A 22,748-nucleotide genomic window follows, 5' to 3' on the forward strand; every position below is an offset into this window, starting at 1 on the left:
TTCAATTTTAAATACTCAGTAAAGGTTCATACACACGATTTTTTAACGATATCGTTTATCGTTGAAAAAATCGTTCACTTTCTGAGTTAAAACGATGAACTATTATCGTTCATGTTTGTAGTTCAGTCAGACTGACCAACTCAACGATTTTCAGTAAGGGAATATGCAAAAATTGTTTGTAGTTAAAAAAAAATTGTTCATTACATTTAGTAAATGAACGATTTTCGTTCATTTTTCCTTTGAAAAAATGAACAAAAGTATTTACTAAATCGTTGTGTGTGTGTGTGCGCAGCTTAAGTCTTATATAGAAGTTTGTGTTTAAAGGACTACTACGGTCTGTTACAAAAGATATGGAAAGGAGGGGGGGGTGGGGGGGCAGTGTATCCAGAGCCTCAACCCCAGAACGGAGAGGTAGGTCACAGCTGTATAAAGGAGAAGTTGAGGCGGTGTCAGCTAGAGTTAAGCCCCGGGGAGGAGAAAGTAAGGGTGTGATCGCCCTTTGGAGGGGTGTGTGTCATTGGTAATCCGTGACGCTGACTATGAAATAGAGTACAGATAGGAGGGGGCTCTACATACAAGTGACTATGCGCATTTAATTCAGTGCATGCATGGCAAAACCAATTACATACGACTCACATTCACCCTCTGCCTCAATGTATTTGGGCCACATTCCAGAACATGATAAAGTATAATCAATATTTATTTTAATATCAATACATCAAACTTTCATTACGTCACAATGCTTAAGGTATGCTCTCTAAATTAAAAAACTTAAAATATAATTACATCATTTTTAATACTTTCTTCTGAGCACAGATCTTGCACCCAGGCAGGTGTATCCTGAGACGGCTATGTTCTGCACTGAGAATACACTAATGACAGTGCAGTCTATGGATGTACTAGGGACCAGTCACTCATTAATATTAGTCAGACAGCATCTCTGTGAGATCAGATTCCTAGCAAAGTGATTGGCTGCTGGCTGGTTCATCCCAGAGCGTGTAGGTGACAGCTCTCACTTATACTGAGCACCAGTCGTGCCCTAGGGCTGTCTCAGTGAGATGCGTGCGCACTTGGGAATTTAAGGGTTAATGGTAACTTCCTGTACCTTTTTACAACGCAGAATACCTCCACCCCAGTAGGCTAATGTTTGGAGATTTATGACCGAATTTACAATTATGCTCCATCATAAATGAGGACTGGGGTAGATTTACTAAGGCGTGGTTTGTCAGTCCTGTTGCCATTGTCAAAGCCGACGAATATCAGCATCTTTAACAAACCATGCCTTCGTACATCTTCTCCATAAGCTTACAACATTGTGAAGTTTGAGTCCAGCATCCTCTAATGAAATACTATGTGCAGATGAATTCCATATGTACATACAGTATGTGCAATCCAGGCATTGGGCAGCGTTATTTCTTCTTTGCATGGAGCAGATTTGGTGCAGATACTTTTACTTTTCCTGGCATGTTCCGTGATAGGTCCGTGTCCTGCACAAAGTGAGAGGAGGGAGTTAGGTCTTTCAACGCTGGGGAAAAACATCACCAGGGCACAATGTTGTACCTTGATGACACAGAAGCCATACATTAAAGTTATTACTGTATAGAGGCAAGTTCCCTGTATTCTGCTCCCTCAACAGTGCGGGCTCCTGGCTGACTTGATATCTGCTGGCACTGCCATACTCTGCACGCCATAGAACGTGAATGCATTTTAGCAGCTGGCACAATGATAATCACTACAATACAGAGAGCAGTGTTCTTGCTGACTATAGCTAACATGAAACACACATGCTCTAACTACATATGTGATCCATCATCACTACATTGGTAAGTGCTCATGCTGCATTCACTGTATAGTAAATGCAGGACAATGAGCTACGTGCAGATGTTTAGGCGTACAGTATAAAATGTTAGGCTGGCCTTCCCTATGTACAAATGTGCTTATCTGTCCGTCCAGTGCACTAAGGGGAGATAGGAGTAGTAGTTAATGATAGAACGTCACCTTACTGTCCAAGTGGTTACAACTACGCCGCCACCCCCTCTCAGGGGAGATATGAAGGTAAAGTAGTTTTGTAGGGAGCTTCCTCCATGAAACAGGGAATGACGGCTGATTGCATGTACGCCACCCTTTTATTCCATTTACATTTTCTCTATCATCCATGTGGAACACTGGGCTATGGGGTATAGAGCTTCCTGTAGGACTTTGCCACCTTAAAATAGTCAAAATGTTTATGCTCCTCCCTCCCCACAATGAATGGAGCCATGGTATATGTATAATGGGTGCAGGGTGCCCCACTCTACACCCACACATTACTTAGCTCTCCAGAGGCTGGCACTGCAGCAATGACTGGGAACATAGGTGCCAAGTTCTCATGGACCGGTCTACCTTGCAACTGCATCAGTGAGAAAGGGGGATGCCCCCTATGGAGACTGCACACAGGCCCCTTCCTCTCTTATACCGCCCCTGCCTATGGAACAGGGTGCGTTACTGTATGCCTACTGCAGCTCTATTACTGACATCGATAGTGGAAGGCGCGGTAGCACCAGACTGAACACCACGGGAGTGACTCCTCACAGCCAGAGCTCCGGGGCCTGCTGAGGAAGGAGCCATACTGTACTGCTCATTCTGGCCTTTGTTATACATATACTACAGGTCCCAGGCAGGCATTGTGACAGAGGGGAAGCTTGGGGGATTTGTCCTTAAATCCTATAACCCAGTGATTCCCAACCTTGGTCCTCAAGGCACACTAAGAGTCCTGGTTTTAGTGATATCCATGATTGTGCACAGATGGTTAAATCAAAATAACTGAGGTACTAATTAAGTCACTTGTGCTCAAGTATGGCTATCCCTAAAACCTGGCCTGTTAGTGTGCCTTGAGGAACGTGGTTAGGAACCCCTGCTATAACCCATGGTACTCCATTGTCCACCGATGGATAAAGAGAAAACCATTTAAGATTAGTACAAAAAATCTATTTTTTCTGCTCACATGGAGAGAATGAAGCACTCTGGGTGATCATAATAAGATACTGATATAAAAAAATATCAATTTAAAGGAGTCCAGTTAACTTTGTATAATAGCCAATTAGTACACAGATCTGCTCTCTCTGACAACGGCAGAACGCCCCTATTCAGTAAGTGGATGTTAGCGCTACCAGTCCCAGCTGCTAGAGGCGCTCTCCACCTACCTTAACGCTGCGCAGTAAATCCTTCTCTCTGGAGGAGGTTTCCTTAGAGTGCATGAAACTGTTCAACGCTGTTTTAGCAGCTGTGGAAGGAGAAATGAAATGATCACACACGGCCTTTTGGGGTAGGCCAGAAGAAGAAAGGGATGTTATGTTATTAATAGGAATATGCATTTATATTAGATTTTCTAAAGAAATAATAACACAGGCCTGTAAACACAATGCAGTAAGTACGTGGGGAGCTATAATCATTTCAGTTCTAGGGTCAGTGTCGGTACAATACTGGAGAGGTCAGTGCGGTGCATTGCTGCATGTATTTAATGTGTTATAAACATGTATAGAAAATGGTCAAACGTTACAATAAAGGGAGATTGCAGCACCCTGCAGCGATCACATGACGTGAGAAAGGAGAGGGGATTGGTGGTATCTGAGAAGGAGACGCAAAAGATGGATTTAAATAAATCCTGATGGTGTACTGCCCCCTAGGGTTCACAAATAGCAAAGCAGAGCTCTGACCGCGGCAGCTGTAGAACTAATGACCTGAATTTTGGAGACATATGCGCCTTGGACGGGGCATCTGACAATGTGGATCAAAAAAGTCTTGGAGATAGTTGAGGTTGTAGATATAAAGGAGCCAGGCTGAGCCCCTCCCTGGTCTGGCAGCACATTGAATAGGGCAGAAAACACCCCCCTCAAACTGAGCAGAATGTTAAAGATCATAGTCCAGACTAATTAATGGGACCTATAAGGAACTGGCCCTGATTCAGAGCCGGACGGTCTGACAGAGCGCTCGCTCTGAATCAGGGCCGTCCCTGCTCCTTTTTGGAGCGGCCTCCTGGCTGCTTGCATAGCTGTGGGTGACCACCCACAGCTATAGCGAGCGGCCAAAATGATGGTCGTGATGGTCAAGACCATCGGGCTTGCGACGAGACCGTGTGGTAGGGTCTCGCTGCCGCAAGCCCAGGAGTGCTTTTGGCTCTATCAGAGCCAAAAGCACTCCCACTGACATCACTAGTGATGTCAGTGGGGCCGGAACCAGACAGGTAGCCATGCCCCCGGCACGCCCACCAAAGGGGGCGTGCTGTCAATCACCATCGACAGCACGCCCCCTTTGGTGAAAGACCATTTATTCGGGTCGTGCGCACTTGGGCACCATCGACCTGCTTGCGAGCGGGTCAGAATCAGGCCCTGAGCTTGGGCTTTTTAAAGGGAGATTGTGTATGTAAAATGATATATAATAAGGCAAAAAAATCTATCCTTATAGAGAGTGTGTGTGTGTGTGTATCTGAGCAATAAACATCTGCTCATGTATACAGATAAGAGTGAGCACTCCAATATAGACAAAATAATTTAGCTTTCAAAGATTATTTTATTTCTGAATGTTTCATCAAGGACGCAGCTGCCAGTGACAGCAACTAACCTACAGCTGGTTATCACGCTGCTGTGCCGCTGGCACAGACGGTGCGTGTCTGATGGGACAAACCACACCAGTAGCAATGGTCGGTAAGGGCAGGTTACTGGTGGTAATCGGCACCCAGACAGCTGTAAAACAATCGTCCTACCAAGGTGGCACAGTAAAGCTGGCCACACATCTAAAGAGCTGTCAAACCAGCCAACTAGTTCATTGGTTGGAATGAAAATCTGGTAACGTATGGGACTAAGTGGTGATCAGCAATTTGCTCCTAAATGCCAGAAAACAGATGAAAATGGTCGTTCAGACAAGTTTGTTAAATGTTTGATCTAAACTATTTGTTCAAACAACAGTTTTTGTCCATTTTCCCGCATTTGGGAGCAAATTGCTGATTGTCATTTGCTTTCATACCTTACCAGATTTTCATTCCAACCAATCAACTAGTTGGCTGGTTGGACAAAAAATCTTTAGATGTGTGGCCAGCTTAAGCCCCATCCGGTCACAGTAAGCCCCATCCGGTCACATACCTTTTCCTTTCTTTTGTGCTCCTGGAGTTAGTTTAACTTTATACCTGAAAATAATAAAAACACACAAACTGTTAGAGTGTGAGACTCAATCATATAATGTGATCAGTGATAATGGTGGCTCACTGTGACCACACATCGCTCATTTTACCTTGTACCCCGGATGCCCTGTAAAATGAAGGATGTTGGGCTTCCTTAAGTATCAGCAGAAGGGCCGATGGCCTAAGGACCGGCTCGAGGAGGGGTGGTGAAGCAAAAGACCCCCGCCCTCCACCCAACGGCTCCGAAATCATTAAGATTTCACGGAGCCGGAAGGGGTGGAGGCGTGTATGGGCAGAAAAGAGACAGGGGCGTGCCACGAGGCCAGCCCCCTTGACTCGCGGCACGCCCCCCTCTATACAGAAGTGCAGGGCGGACTGCCAGGGCTGATATATATAGCCCCAGTCCGTCCCTGGCAGTGTGGGCAGCTACACATTGCACCCCAGCATCACGGATAACTACATATGCCCCACAATGCTCTAACTCAAGTGTTCTCAAACTCGGTGCTCAGGACCCCACACAGGTCACGTTTTCCAGGTCACCCAGCAGGTGCACAGGTGTATTCATTACTCACTGACACATTTTAAAAGACCCACAGGTGGAGCTAATTATTTCACTTGCGATTCTGACATGGAAAACATGCACTGTTTGGGGTCCTGAGGATTGAGTTTGAGAACCTGTGCTGTAACTGATCATAGGTTGTGCGGATAGGTGAAACATAATGGAAATAGGCACTTTCCATTTTTATAACGTAAATACAAGTTAAACATACAGAACAATATTCATTTGAGGTACAGTATAGGTAGAACACAGAGTATAACATACTTATAATTGGTCATGGCAGTGTAAGGGGCGCAGACTGGCACAGAGAAGAGCAGAATGTCCTCTGGGTCTGGCTGCCCCGTCAGGGAATCCAAAAGATTTTCTGCTTCCTGCAGGAACATTAGATGAATCTGTTACATTGGTAAAACACAAAGGAGCTTACACCAGAGGTAGGCTCTCCAACTGCTACACAACTTCAAATTCCCTGGCTGACAGGGTATACTGGGACTTGTAGTTCCACAATAGTTGGAGAGTCACCAGCAACCTAAGCGTGGCCTAGGCATAGGAACAATGGGCCGGATTCAGAGCCGGACGCTCTTTAAGAGCGCTTGCTCTGAATCAGGGCGTTTTTCTTTTTTTTTTTTTGTTGCGACCTCCTGGCCGCTCGCATAGCTGTAACCACCCACAGCTTTTGCGAGCAGCCAGGTGATGGTCGCGACTATCGGGACTTTCGACGAGACCCTTGTGGTAGGGTCTCGTCCGTCGCAAGCCCCAGAGAGCTTCTTGCTCTAACAGGCGTTCCTTCGGAAACGCCTCCGTTTGTGTAGCCACCCCCCCTCCCCGCCTACAAAATGGGGCAAGCTGTCGATCAACTTCGACAGCCGCCCCTTTTGTAGTGAGCCCTGGGGCTAGAGAATTTCGCTCTCGCTCCGGGGCTTGTGCATGCGCAGTACCCCACCATCGGCCCGCTTGCGAGCGGGTCTGAATCTGGCCCAATGGTCTATTATAGGGATGCAGTTGAGATGCCGGCCGTCAAAATACAGACGCCGGAATCCTGACACCCGGCAAAATGCCGACACCGATATCCCAAAGGTGGATCAGGATACAGGCTTCGGTATCCCGAACCGGCCGGACAGCTTTACGTCCAGGGCCGGGTAAGTATGAGCTGCTTCCCAGCGATGGGGGTTTAGGTATCCCCCCCCCCCCGGGAGTGTTGGGGTTAGAGAGAGTTATGGGGCACATCCACTAGCAGACATAGAAACGACTGCACGATAAGACATTGTAATCGTGCAGTTGTTTCACAGTCTGTGCTGTACCTACACTGAACGTTCAGTGTAGGCACATCAATCATCCCCATACATGCTCAACCTGACGTTATCGTGAGGTTGCACAGCATGTTCAGGTGATGATTGATGTGAAACGACCAGCGGGAGTGCACATCACTGGTACTTTCCGACATTACTGTGCACGATTTATGTGCCCGATTACTGAGTGATTGCATGATTACGATGTCGCAATCGTTCAGTAATGTCGCGTAGTGGATACACGGCATTAGGTTTAGAGTTAGGCACCACCGGAGGGAGGGCAGGGTTAGGGGTGGGAGAGGGGAGGGATAGGGGACTTGCCTGTCCACGTCGGGATCCTGAACTGTCGGGCTTCCGGTGCCGGGATATAAATATATTCCCTATTATATATATGCATGTTCTATAACAGTTACACTGCAACCTCCCCCCTCCTCTCTTCTCCTAAACCCACTACTACACCTGATATACCCCAAAACAAATATTAATTGCCCCTTTCCCACAAACCCCTATACCCTCTCCCTTATTTAGGGAGGTAATAAATGGCAAACATGAAGATGTTCTAGTAGGGGCAATAGATACCTCTGATCCGGGAGCATCCTGATCCGCATCATCCTGTATATAAAACAGAAAATACCACATATGACTGTACAGTGATAGTGAATATGGAGCACGGAACTTACTAAGGACACCACAGCATAACTGTAAGAACCGAGGCGAGATTAAAGTCACACCAGGGGAAGGTGAAGGGGATTCCAGCTTACAGGGTAAAAACTAAATAGCATAACCAACTTGTTTCTCTTCATACAGCCACTTGAAATGTTAATGTACCCTATTCCAACATACTATAGAGCAGCAGTTTTGTCATAAGAATGACTACAAACCATTTTGATTCGCTGAAAGCACTTTGTGGAAGGACTTGTATTTTGCACCTGAACAATGTTTTCAGTACGCAGCTATCAAATTACTTGGAAACTTAAGACACTGTAGGGGAAGCTATTTTGTAGGAAGAATCCCTATACTTGAAAATGCGGCCTAACCACTCACTAGAAAGCAGTGACATCACTGAAAATGCAGCCTAACCACTCACTAGAAAGCAGTGACATCACTGAAAATGCAGCCTAACCACTCACTAGAAAGCAGTGACATGACTGAGAATGCAGCCTAACCACTCACTAGAAAGCAGTGACATCACTGAGAATGCAGCCTAACCACTCACTAGAAAGTAGTGACATCACTGAGAATGCAGCCTAACCACTCACTAGAAAGCAGTGACATGACTGAAAATGCAGCCTAACCACTCACTAGAAAGTAGTGACATCACTGAGAATGCAGCCTAACCACTCACTAGAAAGCAGTGACATCACTGAAAATGCAGCCTAACCACTCACTAGAAAGCAGTGACATCACTGAAAATGCAGCCTAACCACTCACTAGAAAGTAGTGACATCACTGAGAATGCAGCCTAACCACTCACTAGAAAGTAGTGACATCACTGAGAATGCAGCCTAACCACTCACTAGAAAGCAGTGACATGACTGAAAATGCAGCCTAACCACTCACTAGAAACCAGTGACATGACTGAAAATGCAGCCTAACCACTCACTAGAAAGCAGTGACATGACTGAAAATGCAGCCTAACCACTCACTAGAAAGCAGTGACATGACTGAAAATGCAGCCTAACCACTCACTAGAAAGTAGTGACATCACTGAGAATGCAGCCTAACCACTCACTAGAAAGCAGTGACATGACTGAAAATGCAGCCTAACCACTCACTAGAAAATAGTGACATCACTGAGAATGCAGCCTAACCACTCACTAAAAAGTAGTGACATCACTGAGAATGCAGCCTAACCACTCACTAGAAAGTATTGACATCACTGAGAATGCAGCCTAACCACTCACTAGAAAGTAGTGACATCACTGAGAATGCAGCCTAACCACTCACTAGAAAGTAGTGACATCACTGAGAATGCAGCCTAACCACTCACTAGAAAGCAGTGACATCACTAAGAATGCAATCTATCCATTCACTAAGAACCAGTGACATCACTGAGAATACAGCCTACCATTCACTAAGAACCAATGACGTCATTAAAGAAAGAATAAAATATGCGCATGCAACGATCACACTTGAACAAAAAACGCCTATAAAGATGTGTTTAGCCGAATGCATAGCATCCATCTAGATCTTTAAAGACCTTATTACATAAATTAGTGCCTTTGGTACAGGAGTCTCAATGATACAACACAAGAGCTTCATCTGGCCCAATGGCCCTTACCCACCTTCTCATCCTGCTGCTCCTCTAATGTCATCTCTTGTAAATCTTGTGTAATAAAGACCTCTGTAAATCCAGGCCCAACTTTCTTCATAGACCCACTTCCACCTTTTCCCTTCTGTGGCTGTTTCTTTGCCATCTCCTCCTTCGTTTTACCTTTCTTTCCCTTTTTTCCCTTATCTTCCTTGCTGGACCCTGCGGACTACAGAACAGAGAGATTACCTATTGTATCTCCAGAGGGCGAGACATACACAAGATGATCGTATGTTCTTACCCCAAGCAGCTGCATTATAAGTTCTCTATCTTCCTCATCCTGATCTTTGTACTTCTCTTTCATCTTCTTCATTTTACTCTGACAGGATCACAAATGTAGAAATTTGAACAAAATCCTCAAACAAAAGTTGGGACAAAAAAACGCTAGATTCCAACTGTATTAGAAAAGTATATTCTGCAATGATGGAGTCACCAATGTTTGTAAAATCTCAAGAAGATCTCCTACCTGCCTTACACATTTTTTTTGAAACCCCTGTTTGTCAGATTATATGTAAAGGGGTATTTTAGAGGGGAATGGGTTTAAAAAAATCTAGAACAAAGGAGAAAAAAACAACTAAACTGAAATATTTAAACAACTATACATATGAAACATGAATGGTAATAATATTTTGTCTTAAGGTGGCCACACATCTAAAGATTATCTGTCCAACCAGCCAACTAGTTGATTGGTTGGAATAAAAATCTGGTAAGGAATATAATCAGCAATTTGCTCCCAAACACTGGAAAATGGACCAAAACTGTTGTTTGAACAAATAGTTTAGATCAAACATTTAACAAACTTGTCTGAACGACCATTTTCATCTGTTTTCTGGCATTTAGGAGCAAATAGCTGATGATCAGTTACTCCCATACATTACCAGATTTTCATTCCAACCAATCAACAAGTTGGCTGGTTGGATGTAAGTTGGTCTAGTGTGTGGCCAGCTTTACTCTGACTTTTCACTGCAGCATTAGTGAAAAGTAAGAGGTAATGGGAGTATTTCTTTACCCCTCCCCAAGAAATGCTAAAACTGTAGTCCCCACCAACCCTTAGTAATTATACAGTGATAACGTATAAGACAAAAAGTGATGATAAACCACATAATGCCAATTAAGTCTGCTGTGAAATCACTGGCCCACAGTTTTTGTAAAACACTTTGAGGTACCTCATTTTGTACTGCTTCACAATGATGTAAGATACAGAAGCACCATTCTTATTAAGCCAGTGGTTCCCAAACTTTCTTGAGTCACGGCACCCTAGAGTACAGATTCTCAAACTTGTTCCTCAGGATGGGTGTGGTATAAGAGATAGTAGTTAGTTAGACAATGTCTAGATAGACACCAGATGTTAGTCAACAGTTAGACAGGGAAAAAAAGTCAGACACATTAAAGTTAGACATGTAAAAAGTTCAACTGTCAAAAGTCTGACATGAATATGGCAGACACAAAAATGGTCGACAATTATATATTTTTGTTTTTGAGCCCTAAGCTTCACCCTAACCCTCCCTCCTGGTGCCTAACCCTAACCGTGGGGGTAAGTGCCTAATCCTAAAAAAAAAAAAAAGTGTCGACCATTTTTATGTCGATCTTTTGACCCTGTCGATCTTTAGTGTGTCTGACTTTTGTTTGTGTCGAACTTTTATCCTTGTCTAACTATTAACTGTCTAACATCTGGTGTCTATCTAGACATTGTCTAACTAATTACTGTCTATCTATAGTCCGGAACCCCCTCAGGACCCCAAACAGTGCATGTTTTGCAGGTCTCCTTACAGCAGCACAAGTGAAATAATTATATCCACCTGTGGATCTTTTAAAATGTGTCCGTGAGTAATGACTACACCTGTGCACCTGCTGGGTGACCTGGAAAACGTGACCTATGTGGGGTCCTGAGGACCGAGTTTGAGAACCACTGCTCTAGAGTATTAGCATTTTTTGCACCCCTAAGCCAAAAGTTTCTTTGTGCTTATATGTCATCTTTAGGTTGTTATATTGTGGTGGATAAGGTTGTGCTTCAGTTGTCCACACAATTTATAATTGGCAGTCACCAGCACGGGTTTTGCATATCACATTGTCCACAAATAATTTGATTTTGTCCTGGACCACCAGCCCTTGGCACCCCTGCAAGTACCCTAGGGCATCCCGGTGTGCCAAGGCACCCAGTTTAGAAACCACTGTATTAAGCAATGACTGTTCTCTCTCTAAAAAAGAACACTGTCCCTTGTACTCAACCGTACCCTACCCTCTATTTCCCCTCTGATATATATCCTATTATCCTCCAATTTATATTGTTTCCTGACCCATGTGGTGCGCCCTGCCTACCTGCCTTGATCCAGATCCTGGCAAGACTCGCCTGGTTTCAGAAGTGAGATGATATATCCCTGTACATCTTCACACACATCCTGTTACCTCTGGGAATGCTCTGCACTTACTATTGCCACGCTGTATATTGTTATTCTGTACTAATATAGGGACCTATCTGCCCCTCCCTCTTCACCACGCTTTATCTTGCCCAGCCCCCCTTTTGGCTGCTCTGTCCCGCGCCGTCCTCTGCAGCCATCTATCCTGCACCATGCCCGCCCTCAGCCCACACTCCATCCTGTTCCCCCTTCCTCTCATACTTGTCCTGTTCCAGTCAGCCAGACTGGTCGTCCACCCCTACGGCTAAATCTGTCCCATCTCCCTGGCAGTTATACCCTTTGGAGGAGAGGCGTGCATCCCGGCTCCCACTGCACTTGCATGTTGAAGACGGGAAAGACCTTACAGAATTATTATATAGATACAAATGATTACTATGTAGTCATAAGTCTTACACTGCAAACATGTTATGATTGTTATAATGTTCTACTTCTATTATATACACGATAATCAAACAAATAGTCTGTGTGCACTATAATGCCTTTTTACCGTACTACCTCCATATACCAGCCACCATTTATGAATTACCATTGATGCTCTCCACAAAATTCCTTTGTTTTGCACAGGTGCACCCAAAGAGTCCGCCCAGGCAAGCTCATGGTGCACGCCAAACTCTCCACTCTTGGCAGATGTCTCCGCCAAATGAAGTGTCTAAGTGCGCAGAGAGGTGGAAATATACCCAAAGGAGCACAGTGCAAAGCGGCAGCCGCTATATAACCAATCCTCTCATTAACACAATCGTTACAGTCTTTAATGATAAAGTAATGCCCGGTTTAGTGACTAACATTAATTATGGGTGAGGGAACGATCTTTATTACATGTCGCAGTTTTGTGTGTGATGTGTTTTATTACTTTGCTCAGTATATGCCTTAAAATGCACTTCTCCGATGAAGGCCCGTATTCAATTTGAGGCGAAAAGTCCGGATCCACGATACTTTTTCGCCGATGACGTCATTTCGCCTGTTTTGCTTTTACCCCGTATTCAATGTGAAAGACTTTCCGCCTAGGCGGAAAGTCAATGCAATGTACTAGGCGAAAAAGTTTCGCCTATGAATAGCAGGCGGAAAAAAGTGCAGAATTGGGGTTTTGGGGTGCAACTTTGCGGGAACCCCCCTGCAGCCTTCAGACAGTCCCCCAAAGGTAAACTGTGTCAAATTAAAAAAAACAACTTCACTTTAGCAACTTTTAAATATGCTGACCCCCATTTTCAAGTACCGTATATACTCGAGTATAAGCCGAGTTTTTCAGCACAATTTTTGTGCTGAAAAAGCACCTCCTCGGCTTATACTCGAGTCATGCCCGCATGGTACGCTGCTGAGTAGCGTACCATGTGGGCCGCGGTGCAGACTGTGTCACTGTGACACAGACTGCACCGCGTGTGTAGCGCTGACCGGACGGAGTTCGGTCAGCACTAAACACTGCTAAACACACAGCCGCCGGAGCCGGCAGCTATGTGTTTGGTGTAATCAGCAGCCGCTGAGAGTCTGTCAGACTTTCACCGACTGCTGTTCCCACTGCGGGAGCCATCTTCCGGCTCCCGCTGTGGGTAATGGGAGAGACGTCGTCATGACGACGTCTCTCCCATTATGCAAAGCGGCGGAGGAGCCTGTAGCAGCGTCGTGACCAGGAGCGGGGTTACAGGTAAGTGTTTTTTTTTTTTTACATTTCTTTCTACTGGGGGGGCTACTACCGGGGGGGTACTACCAGGGGGGGATATCGCTACTGGGGGCACTACCAGAGGGGGGGGATTAATAATGGGGGAACTACCAGGGGGGGATGTTGCTACTGGGGTCACTACCAGGGAGGGGGGGAATACTGGGGGCACTACCAGGGGGGATTTTGCTACTGGGGGCACTACCAGGGGGGATTAATATTGGGGGCACTACCAGGGGGGATGTTGCTACTGGGGGCACTACCAGGGGGGGGATTAATACTGGGGGCACTACCAGGGGGGGATATTGCTACTGGGGGCACTACCAGGGGGGGGATTAATACTGGGGGCACTACCAGGGGGGGATATTGCTACTGGGGGCACTACCAGGGGGGGTATTACTACTGGGGGCACTACCAGGGGGGGATATTACTACTGGGGGCACTACCAGGGGGGGATATTACTACTGGGGGCACTACCAGGGGGGGGATTAATACTGGGGGCACTACCAGTGGGGGATATTGCTACTGGGGGCACTACCAGGGGGGGTATTACTACTGGGGGCACTACCAGGGGGGGATATTACTACTGGGGGCACTACCAGGGGGGGATATTACTACTGGGGGCACTACCAGGGGGGGATATTACTACTGGGGGCACTACCAGGGGGGGATATTACTACTGGGGGCACTACCAGGGGGGGATATTACTACTGGGGGCACTACCAGGGGGGGGATTACTACCAGTAGCTGCTGCATTTCCCACCCTAGGCTTATACTCGAGTCAATAAGTTTTCCCAGTTTTTTGTGGTAAAATTAGGTACCTCGGCTTATATTCGGGTCGACTTATACTCGAGTATATACGGTACCCCAAATTTGCTGGGATAAGTTACTTTCAGGAAAAAATACTCCTGAATAATATTCTGCACCACTTATAGAAAAACGCTATTTAGCAGCTATTGAGGCTGTTTAAAAACACCAAATACCTTCAGCAAGACAAATCAGGGGGTATCATAGGGAACCCCCATGTCAGAGCATCTTTTGAGGGTGTCAGGCTGATTTCCCCAAATCTGACAGTACTTTCCGCCTGTTCAAGTTTCGCTGGGTCCCGTTTTCGCCTACTTTCAAATTGAATATGGGGTAAAGCGGCCACGCGCTCGGTACTTTTCCGCCTACAAAACAGGCGAAAAGTCCGGGCCGCGAAAAAGTGTCGTGGCTCGGCTCAAATTGAATATGGCTCGAAGTGCGACATGAAATCACAAAACAGGTCCCATTAAGGTATAGGACGAGAGTGACACAGCCAGGTCTGAGCTGGCGCAAAATTCAGGCATCATTGTGGAGTGGAAATTACATGGACCAAACCTAATAATGCACCCTCTAAAACTCTTAGGGTATATTTACCAAAATGCAGGGTTTTCAGAAGTAGATATTTTGCCCATAGCAACCATTTATCTAGCTAGAATCTGACTGGTTGCTATGGGCAACATCTCCACTTCTGAAAACATAGTAAATATACCCCTTAATCTCATTTCAGTTGTTGCTCTGCAAAATTAAATCAGAATTCTAGACTGCTCTGCAAAACTAGGCTCCTCTATAACATTAGCAAGGCACATTAACCCCGCCCCTAACTCCTCCCCTCTGCCTGAGCAAACGTTATACCTTTTGTCCTCTTTTCAAGGGCTGCTGCATTGCGCCCCCTTGTGGTGCACTCTGGGGTACTGCCACCTCAGCTCTGTCTGCATCTCCCAACTGCTTGGATTCTTCAGCGTCATCTGGTTTCTTTTTTTTCTTCATTTCACTTAAAAAAAACAATCCTGCTTATTAATATGGTCTCAGACCACAGCTTCAGCCAACGATCCAGGACAGACAGGGATATTATGTCAAAGGGGAGGAACTCTTTGTTGGAACAATGATTCAAACTTACAACAGTTCTATTAAAAAAGTTGTAATTCATAATGTAAAAAATGTCCTACTTAAAAAAAAAAAAAAAAAGTCTAACAAAATTGATGTTTCTATACTTGTTTTACATTCTTGTAGATAGAATGATTTCCTATGTTTTTGTATTTATTTACTAATGAGCTGTAATTCAGTTGGAACAAAATTTCCGCAATAGCTATATACTAAAATAAAAAGGGCTGTTTCATTGATATGTGTAAAAGCCCACGATTTGCGTGGACTGGCGTGACTCCGGTGAGACAGTCACTACATTTAAAGAAGCAATTAGTTTAAAGGCAAAATCAACATGGTTATGTGTTTAAACAAATTGCCGCTTTAAATTTTATGACCATCTCGCTGGAATCGAGCCGGCAGCCGCCAATTGCAGCTATTGCATTTGACCCATAAAGTACAAAGTAGAATGATCCAAATGTTCGGTTGAGGCAAAATTTCCTCCTTTTATAGAATATCCCCATAAGATGAATTTCATATATTCCTTATGTTCAGTTCTTAAGAAGAACAGTCCATGCTAAAGGGAATGGTGCTATAAAAGGTTTGTCACCAGGGAGTGACAAATTACCACCTTGCAGTAAAAATTATCTTGCATGAGTCACCCATGTAGGATGTGTCCAAGATATTAGATGCAAACGGCACCAGCTTCGACTTAGAAACCTTCTGGAAGTTGCATCCCCTGCACAAGTTGTTCCGCCTATGTGAGTACGGACCTAGCCACTGAAGAGGCCGCAGAGTCTGGCATAAATGCTGAACCAGGTGTAGAAAAAAAAAAATGTTGCTGTTTCAAGGTGAGGTTCGGTGCTTCGAATTATGGTCCAAGTTGACAGAGGCCTGTTCCTAGGCAATCATGTGATTACCTAGGGATTTCCTGATTGGAGGTCTGCCCCTATTTATTTGGACCAGTTTAGTCATTAGCTGGCCTTTATAGGTGCAGTGATTCTGAAGAAAGACGATTTCTGCAATTATGTGAATCATGACCCAGATTGTGGACTCTGGAGCTCATTCAGACGCGCTCGCTAGATGCGTTCGCTTGCTCCCGGCGTATGCAAATCCAGTGCACGCCCAGCAAGGCAGGCACCCACTTGAGCACGTCATCTCCTGGAAGTGCTTGAAAACATTGGTACATCGAGCACCATCGGATGCGATCGCAGCGCTTAAGGTTGCCCATACCCTGCCGCAAGCACTGCTATCACCTCAGAGTGAAATCCCACCAAGTGACATGTACTATGAGGCTGCCTGATAATTATGCACGCCTCTGAAACAGCGTTGAGACACTCAGGCACGCCTTCGTTCGCACCTCCACTCCCCCGTTTCCAGTGTACAGCCCCTGTCACCACCCACAAATGGCCTCTTCTGTCACTCACTCTATTGGACAGTCTATGCACAGCAAGCGAACGCATCCCGCGCACTGCGATGTGTACGCATGCGCATATAGCGACTATCGGCCAGCTACGAGCATTCGCATCATAGCGAGCGGGTCTGAATCAGCTCCTCTGTTCTAATCTCTGATTCCCTGACCTACACCTAGATTTGACCACTGACGTTTGCCTGATCATTGAAAACTGAAAGTTGTGCTACCATTACTTTCCTCAATCCTATATTGACCTGACCTGATGGGTCTCTGTGTGTCCTCCCCAGGTACAGGCCCTGAATTTGCCTCGGTTCTGTCGTGGGTTTAGTACATTTTACTATTTTTTCTAATAGAACTATTTTTCCCCCCATTGACCTGACTCCTAGGTATAAATATAACTCGCCCTCCGTCTGTGTCCCCGATGGAGAAATCACAGTTCTACATCCAAATACACACCTGCAACTGGATTTGCATGTATTATAGATCTGAGAAACCCTTATTACACTCTGCAGGCTCTAATTCGCTTTTAACAAGAGCCAGCACAGGTCGCAGACAATTCTTACCGTCTCTCCTTAGCGGACAGATGTTTTCGGGACTTGTCGTTCTAATGGAAAGAGAAAAACAAAGTCACACCTCAGAATGGATGGATTTTGCTACTAGCTGAGGAGTCCTATCTTACCGCCATGGCCGGCTCTGCAGGCTCTGCTACAGCTGCTCTGTTCAGTGTCCTACAAGGAAGATACAGCTGTTATATCAGCCCTAATAACAATAGCAATGTGTTCATGACCTAGCACTACATGTACAACAATTACATGCCTACGTGTGCCTTAAGTTATACAGGGAATGAATCCGGCTCTTATAGACCCTCTACGGCGTTGAGACTGAAAGGCACAGTGCTTGGAAACACGATGCAGGTTTTCCATAACCCGTTGTACCAAGCTCAGAAGTAGTTTTTTTTTTATGATCTTGGCCATTAGGAGATTCTAATCACTGGAGCTAAAAAACGTGACAGGTTAAGGGTGACCACGTATGGACATCTCATTGCCATATTGCAGTCAGCTGCGGCCTTCCCCCTCCAGTCAGCTTACTATCACAGCTGTACACCACTGTATTTCAGGCAGAGAAGTGGAGAAGAAAGGTTCATACTGTACTGGAGGACGTTGGAAGTGAAGGGCTCATCTGATTGGATGCAGATAGTAGCTGTCCAATCAAATGACATACACTACGCATTTCGCCAACAGCATTTAAATGTTTTCCTGCCCATCAGACTATAGTAATCCAGCCTGTAGCCAGGCCTACCTGACTGCTAATCATGCCCAGTCCAGGAGGGGGTTCTAGATTCCTTTTAATACAAACAAATGAGAACATGATATAAAAGTACACACCTGTACCACACATTAATTGAATGCAGGGTGCTTTATTGACAGAGCTATGACAGCTCGTTTAGTCCTACAGTCTAGAACACTTCAATGTCTCTATCAAACCCTATGAGCAGCCCTACTCACCTCTTTTTCTGCAGATGAGACAGGTCTATGGAAGTATCAGGATAGGCCACATCCTCCTCCTCCTCCTCCTCCTCCTCCTTCACAGCAGTGTCGTTCTCTGCAGAATGAGCACTGCCGCCCTCACTGTCGTCATCGGAGCCCCCGTCATCCATCACCTGTGCAGGATCACACAACTCAGTGGTAACATTTGTATCCTCCCCGACATTGTCCTTTACGCCTCCGACGCCTTCGCTGGGAGATTTCTCCTCCTCCTCGCTGCTACCATCGCTGTCGTCTTCCGCGGCTTCTGTAACCAGACAGAATGATCCGCGCAATTTATCCACAGTCATCCAACAAATAGAGGAGATGAGTACAAACTGTGCTTCTCCGTACACCAAGGGCCTGATTCTCAAGTGGACGCTGGTGCATCAGTTTGTGGTTTCGCGGTGGCGAGACTATGCACACGCCACCATCAGCCGTCTCCCGGTGCACTAGCCTGCTTCTGTATGTGCAAGAACTGAGACGCCCACTTTCAGTGTCTCTGCACGCTGTAACACCGCCGGTGATTCTTTACACGCCACCATTGGCGCACCATGGACATTCGCACCAGCCCCATGGCGCTTTCTCCATCTAAACCTGGCCTATGTGGCTGAGGCTCTGCATCTGGGACACGCCCCCGCTTACACTGACACGCCCCCCACACTCCCATAACACGCCCATGAGACAGACTTTTTTTGTGTTCACTTCAGGTCACCTGTCAGTCACCACAAAGCACCCAAGAATGCCCGTCACTCTGCCACCCCGTATCTAATACCATCTCTCCTGATAGCACTAGAATCGTTGTGCCTGCATATGCGTTGTAGGCGTTTCCAGGACTTTTTATCAGGGATGTGAGGGCTCGGATTAGTTCGGATTTTTCCCACCAAAAATCGGGTCTCAGAAATAGGCAAAACGTCATCTTTCATGGACAAACATCATCTTTTATGTACTAGTCTCCTGGAATGATGTTGTTGGTCCATAAAAGATGACGTTTTGCCTCTTTCTGAGACCCAATTTTTGGCGGGAAAAATATCCAACTTTGGCGGGAAAATCCGAACAAATCAGAGTCTGCACTTCTTTTTATGCCTGCGCAGTGGTGAATAAATCGCTCAACTACGTGAATGTCTGTATTGTGTTTGAATTGCGTGCACGCCTGAATCAGGCCCTAAATAAGTGCGATTACATGGGATGCCTAGCTTGGTGGCCTGAGGGTAGGATGTGGTCCCCAGCCTCTATGAGAACAATTCAATTCCAAGCAATGGGCGCCACCCCAATGGGAGTGCGAGGTACAATGAGCAATGATGTGGTCGCGATGTGCCGCAGTTACCAGTGTTCCACCGCTGTTCTGACGGCTGTATATATAAAAATGCATTGTAGCCCAAATGTTATCCTTCTTTAACATAACCAATACTAAACAGGAATTAACCTTCTCACAAAAGGACATTGGACCATACAATGGCGTGATACAAGTGTTGCTATTTGCTGAGAGACCCCAAAATACTATTCACAATCAGCATTTTTTTTTTTGTTTCTTTACACCGCAGTTAAAATGGAGAACGTAATCTTATCAATGGATGAGACTATGGGCCATATGCAATTAGAGGCGAAAAGTCCGAGGTCGAACTAGGAATTAAATTATTCAATTAGGAATTGGCGAAAACGGGACCCGCGGAAAAATATTATCGAAAAGTCCTGTCACTTTTTGGGTAAATCAGCCTGTCACCCCCCAAAAGATGGTCTGACATGGGGGATCACTATGGGTACCCCCTGATTTGGCCTGCTGAAGGTAATTGGGGTTTTTAAACAGCCGCAGAAGGTGCATTAATGCGTCTTTGAAAAAGTGGTGAAGAATAGCACTTGGCTTTTTTTTTTTTGAAAAAATAACTTGTCCCATCAAATTTGGGGTACATGAAAATGGGTGCAAGCATATTTTTAAGTCCCTAAAATGATTTTTTAAAATTCTTCAAAAACCCACCTGCCGCAACCACCCGCATTCTAGAAAACACCTGCCGCATGCTTGGGAACCCCCCCTGAGTCAATTTTGCTAGTATTAAGCTTTGTCCCCCAACTTTTTTTTTGTGCCCAAAATGAAAACACCTTTTTGGGGGTATCCTATGTTTATTTTAAAAAGCATTTTTACACAGATTACTTAAAGGAGACATTCCAAAGGCTGCAGGGCACTTTTTTAAATTCTACACCCCAAAAACTCAATTGTGCACTTTTTTTCGCCACCTATGCAGTGATAGAAACTTATCCCCATTTTTTTACAAAGACTTTTCGCACCTGCGAAAAGTCTTTGAAATTGAATATGTGGATAAGTGAAAATAGCGAAAATGACGTCATCGGCGATAAATTATCGCCAATAACGGACTTTTCGCTCCAAATTGAATATGGCCCTATAGCGGACGTCAGCTATAATCACCAATGCTGTGAGAACCCTGTTAACAGGATCAGTAAAAGAAAATGTAGTGTCTAAAAATGATGATGTAGGTACAACAATGTTCCACATCGCCGGACAGTGGGGGGAAGCAGAGGGCACAGGAAACAACAAAGAATAGAAAATAAATGCATGTGTGAAAACAAAGAGTAGGGAGGGCCCTGCTCCTAAGAGCTGAAAATCTAATGGGAAGAGGGAACAGCTGAGGCCAGAGGAGCGAGTGTGGCTCGGAGTAGAGAGATGGGGACAGTAGTAAAGGTGTAATAGTGTGAACAATACAGGTAGTAGACTAATAAGAGACAGGTTATATGTCACAATTAGGCTATAATTAGCCAATATAGTAACAGACTAAACTAGACACCGTAATCTGCGTTCAGGTTCATGATTCCCTCTCTAAGTCAATCAATTGCTTATTTTATTTTCTCAGTAAAGTTAACTCTTAAAAGTCCACAGTAACACCATCAATACAGCCTGCTGCATCTCTATGTACATAGCAAGGCTTCATTTATTGGTGGAACTAAGACTCTGGATATGGGTTATTGATATGAGATGATGGACTCTGGGCTGAGGGTCTCAGAGCTGTGAAAGGCTGAGCCATACATTACACATGCCAGGGGCTTGCCACAAAATCACTGGCCCCTTACAAACCATCTCCATTCTCTCCGGGGGCTCCCACTCCGCTCTTGTAGGGGACAGTGCACGCATGGGGCATCACTGACCAATACACAGCCTCTAGGGTTAGCTTATAGCGCATACCCCCGACTACCGTATCTTCATGGATCTCACCCAGAGGCTCGTTTTCCTCTTCCGCCAGTGCTGTGTTACTGCTCGTCACACTTTCCAGATCCTCGTCCTGTACTTTCACTTTGCGCTCCCCTTTGTGTCTCCAAATGCACGGCTCGTCCACCTGAAAACAAAGCGGCAGCACATATCGTTACCAGCACATACCTAGAGCCCATGGAAAATCCACTGAGCACTGAGTGCTGCCCTCTACTGGTCAGCTGAGAAGATACAGATAAAGGGCACGGTTCAGAATTGTACGCACAATGGACGCAGATGCGAATATCCTCACTGCACACGCCTCCCATTCGCTTGCACGCGCATCTATAAGTACGGAGGTATTCTGAGCCATACGCAAGTCGCACGGAAACCTGGTCCTCAAGGCACCTTAACAGACCAGGTTTTAAGGCTATCCATGTTTCTGCGCAGGTGACTTAATTAGTACCTCAGTCAGTTTGATTATAGCACAAGTATGGATAGCCTTAAATCCTGGACTGTTAGGGTGCGTTGAGGACAGAATTTGGAAAACCCTGCCTTACGGGTAGATGAGTGTCAATGGGCAGCAGCTGGGAGGGAGTACATAGCCTAATGTGGAAATAGGCGTGCAGCTGTGAGGGTGTACATAGCCTAATGTGGAAATGGGCGGCAGCAGGGAGGGAGTACATAGCCTAATGTGGAAATGGGAATGCAGCTGTGAGGGAGTACATAGCCTAATGTGGAAATGGGCGGCAGCTAGGAGGGAGTACATAGCCTAATGTGGAAATGGGCGTGCAGCTGGGAGGGAGTACATAGCCTAATGTGGAAATGGGCGTGCAGCTGGGAGGGAGTACATAGCCTAATATGGAAATGGGCATGCAGCTGGGAGGGAGTACATAGCCTAATATGCAAATGGGCGGCAGCTGGGAGGGAGTACATAGGCTAATATGGAAATGGGCGGCAGCTGGGAGGAAGTACATAGCCCAATGTGGAAATGGGAGGCAGCTGGGAGGAAGTACATAGCCTAATGCGGAAATGGGGGCGGCAGCTGGAAATACATAGCCTAATGTGGAAATAGGTGTGTGCAGCTGGTGTGTATGCAGAGTTAAGCCACATATCCACTACACGATTAATGAACAATGACGTTATCGTTCAATATATTACGCAGTGGACATTGAGCCCACACTGAAAGATATGTAATTCAGTGCAGACACCCTCCCTTATCCCCGAACCTGCACAACCTGACGATATCGTCAAGTTGGACAGCAGGTTCGGGCGATGAATCAGGCAGAATCAGGCAATAAGTTAGTGACCAGGTGAATTAAATCAGCAGCAATAAGGATTTCAGGGCCTCA

At 45.6% G+C, this 22,748-nt stretch overlaps 1 protein-coding gene across 1 annotated transcript in view; it reads right to left on the reverse strand.

The window, feature by feature from the left end:
* Window positions 1–139: 139 nt before the first annotated feature.
* NEMF (nuclear export mediator factor) overlaps window positions 140–22,748 on the reverse strand; it is a 58,883-nt gene continuing 36,274 nt past the window's right edge. Inside the window, exons 22-33 of the mRNA XM_088455329.1 lie at window positions 21,424–21,544; window positions 18,183–18,468; window positions 17,357–17,405; window positions 17,241–17,281; window positions 15,036–15,174; window positions 9,553–9,630; window positions 9,286–9,480; window positions 7,580–7,612; window positions 5,979–6,085; window positions 5,118–5,161; window positions 3,183–3,262; window positions 140–1,487 (exon numbers count right to left, since the gene is read on the reverse strand). Of these exons, the coding sequence (XP_088311455.1) occupies window positions 1,410–1,487; window positions 3,183–3,262; window positions 5,118–5,161; window positions 5,979–6,085; window positions 7,580–7,612; window positions 9,286–9,480; window positions 9,553–9,630; window positions 15,036–15,174; window positions 17,241–17,281; window positions 17,357–17,405; window positions 18,183–18,468; window positions 21,424–21,544 (1,251 nt within the window). The 3' untranslated portion in view covers window positions 140–1,409. The remainder of the gene's footprint in view (window positions 1,488–3,182; window positions 3,263–5,117; window positions 5,162–5,978; window positions 6,086–7,579; window positions 7,613–9,285; window positions 9,481–9,552; window positions 9,631–15,035; window positions 15,175–17,240; window positions 17,282–17,356; window positions 17,406–18,182; window positions 18,469–21,423; window positions 21,545–22,748) is intronic.

The sequence above is a fragment of the Taudactylus pleione genome, unplaced genomic scaffold, assembly GCF_031769625.1.
Source record: "Taudactylus pleione unplaced genomic scaffold, aTauple2 ptg000652l, whole genome shotgun sequence".
Taxonomy (NCBI): domain Eukaryota; kingdom Metazoa; phylum Chordata; class Amphibia; order Anura; family Myobatrachidae; genus Taudactylus; species Taudactylus pleione.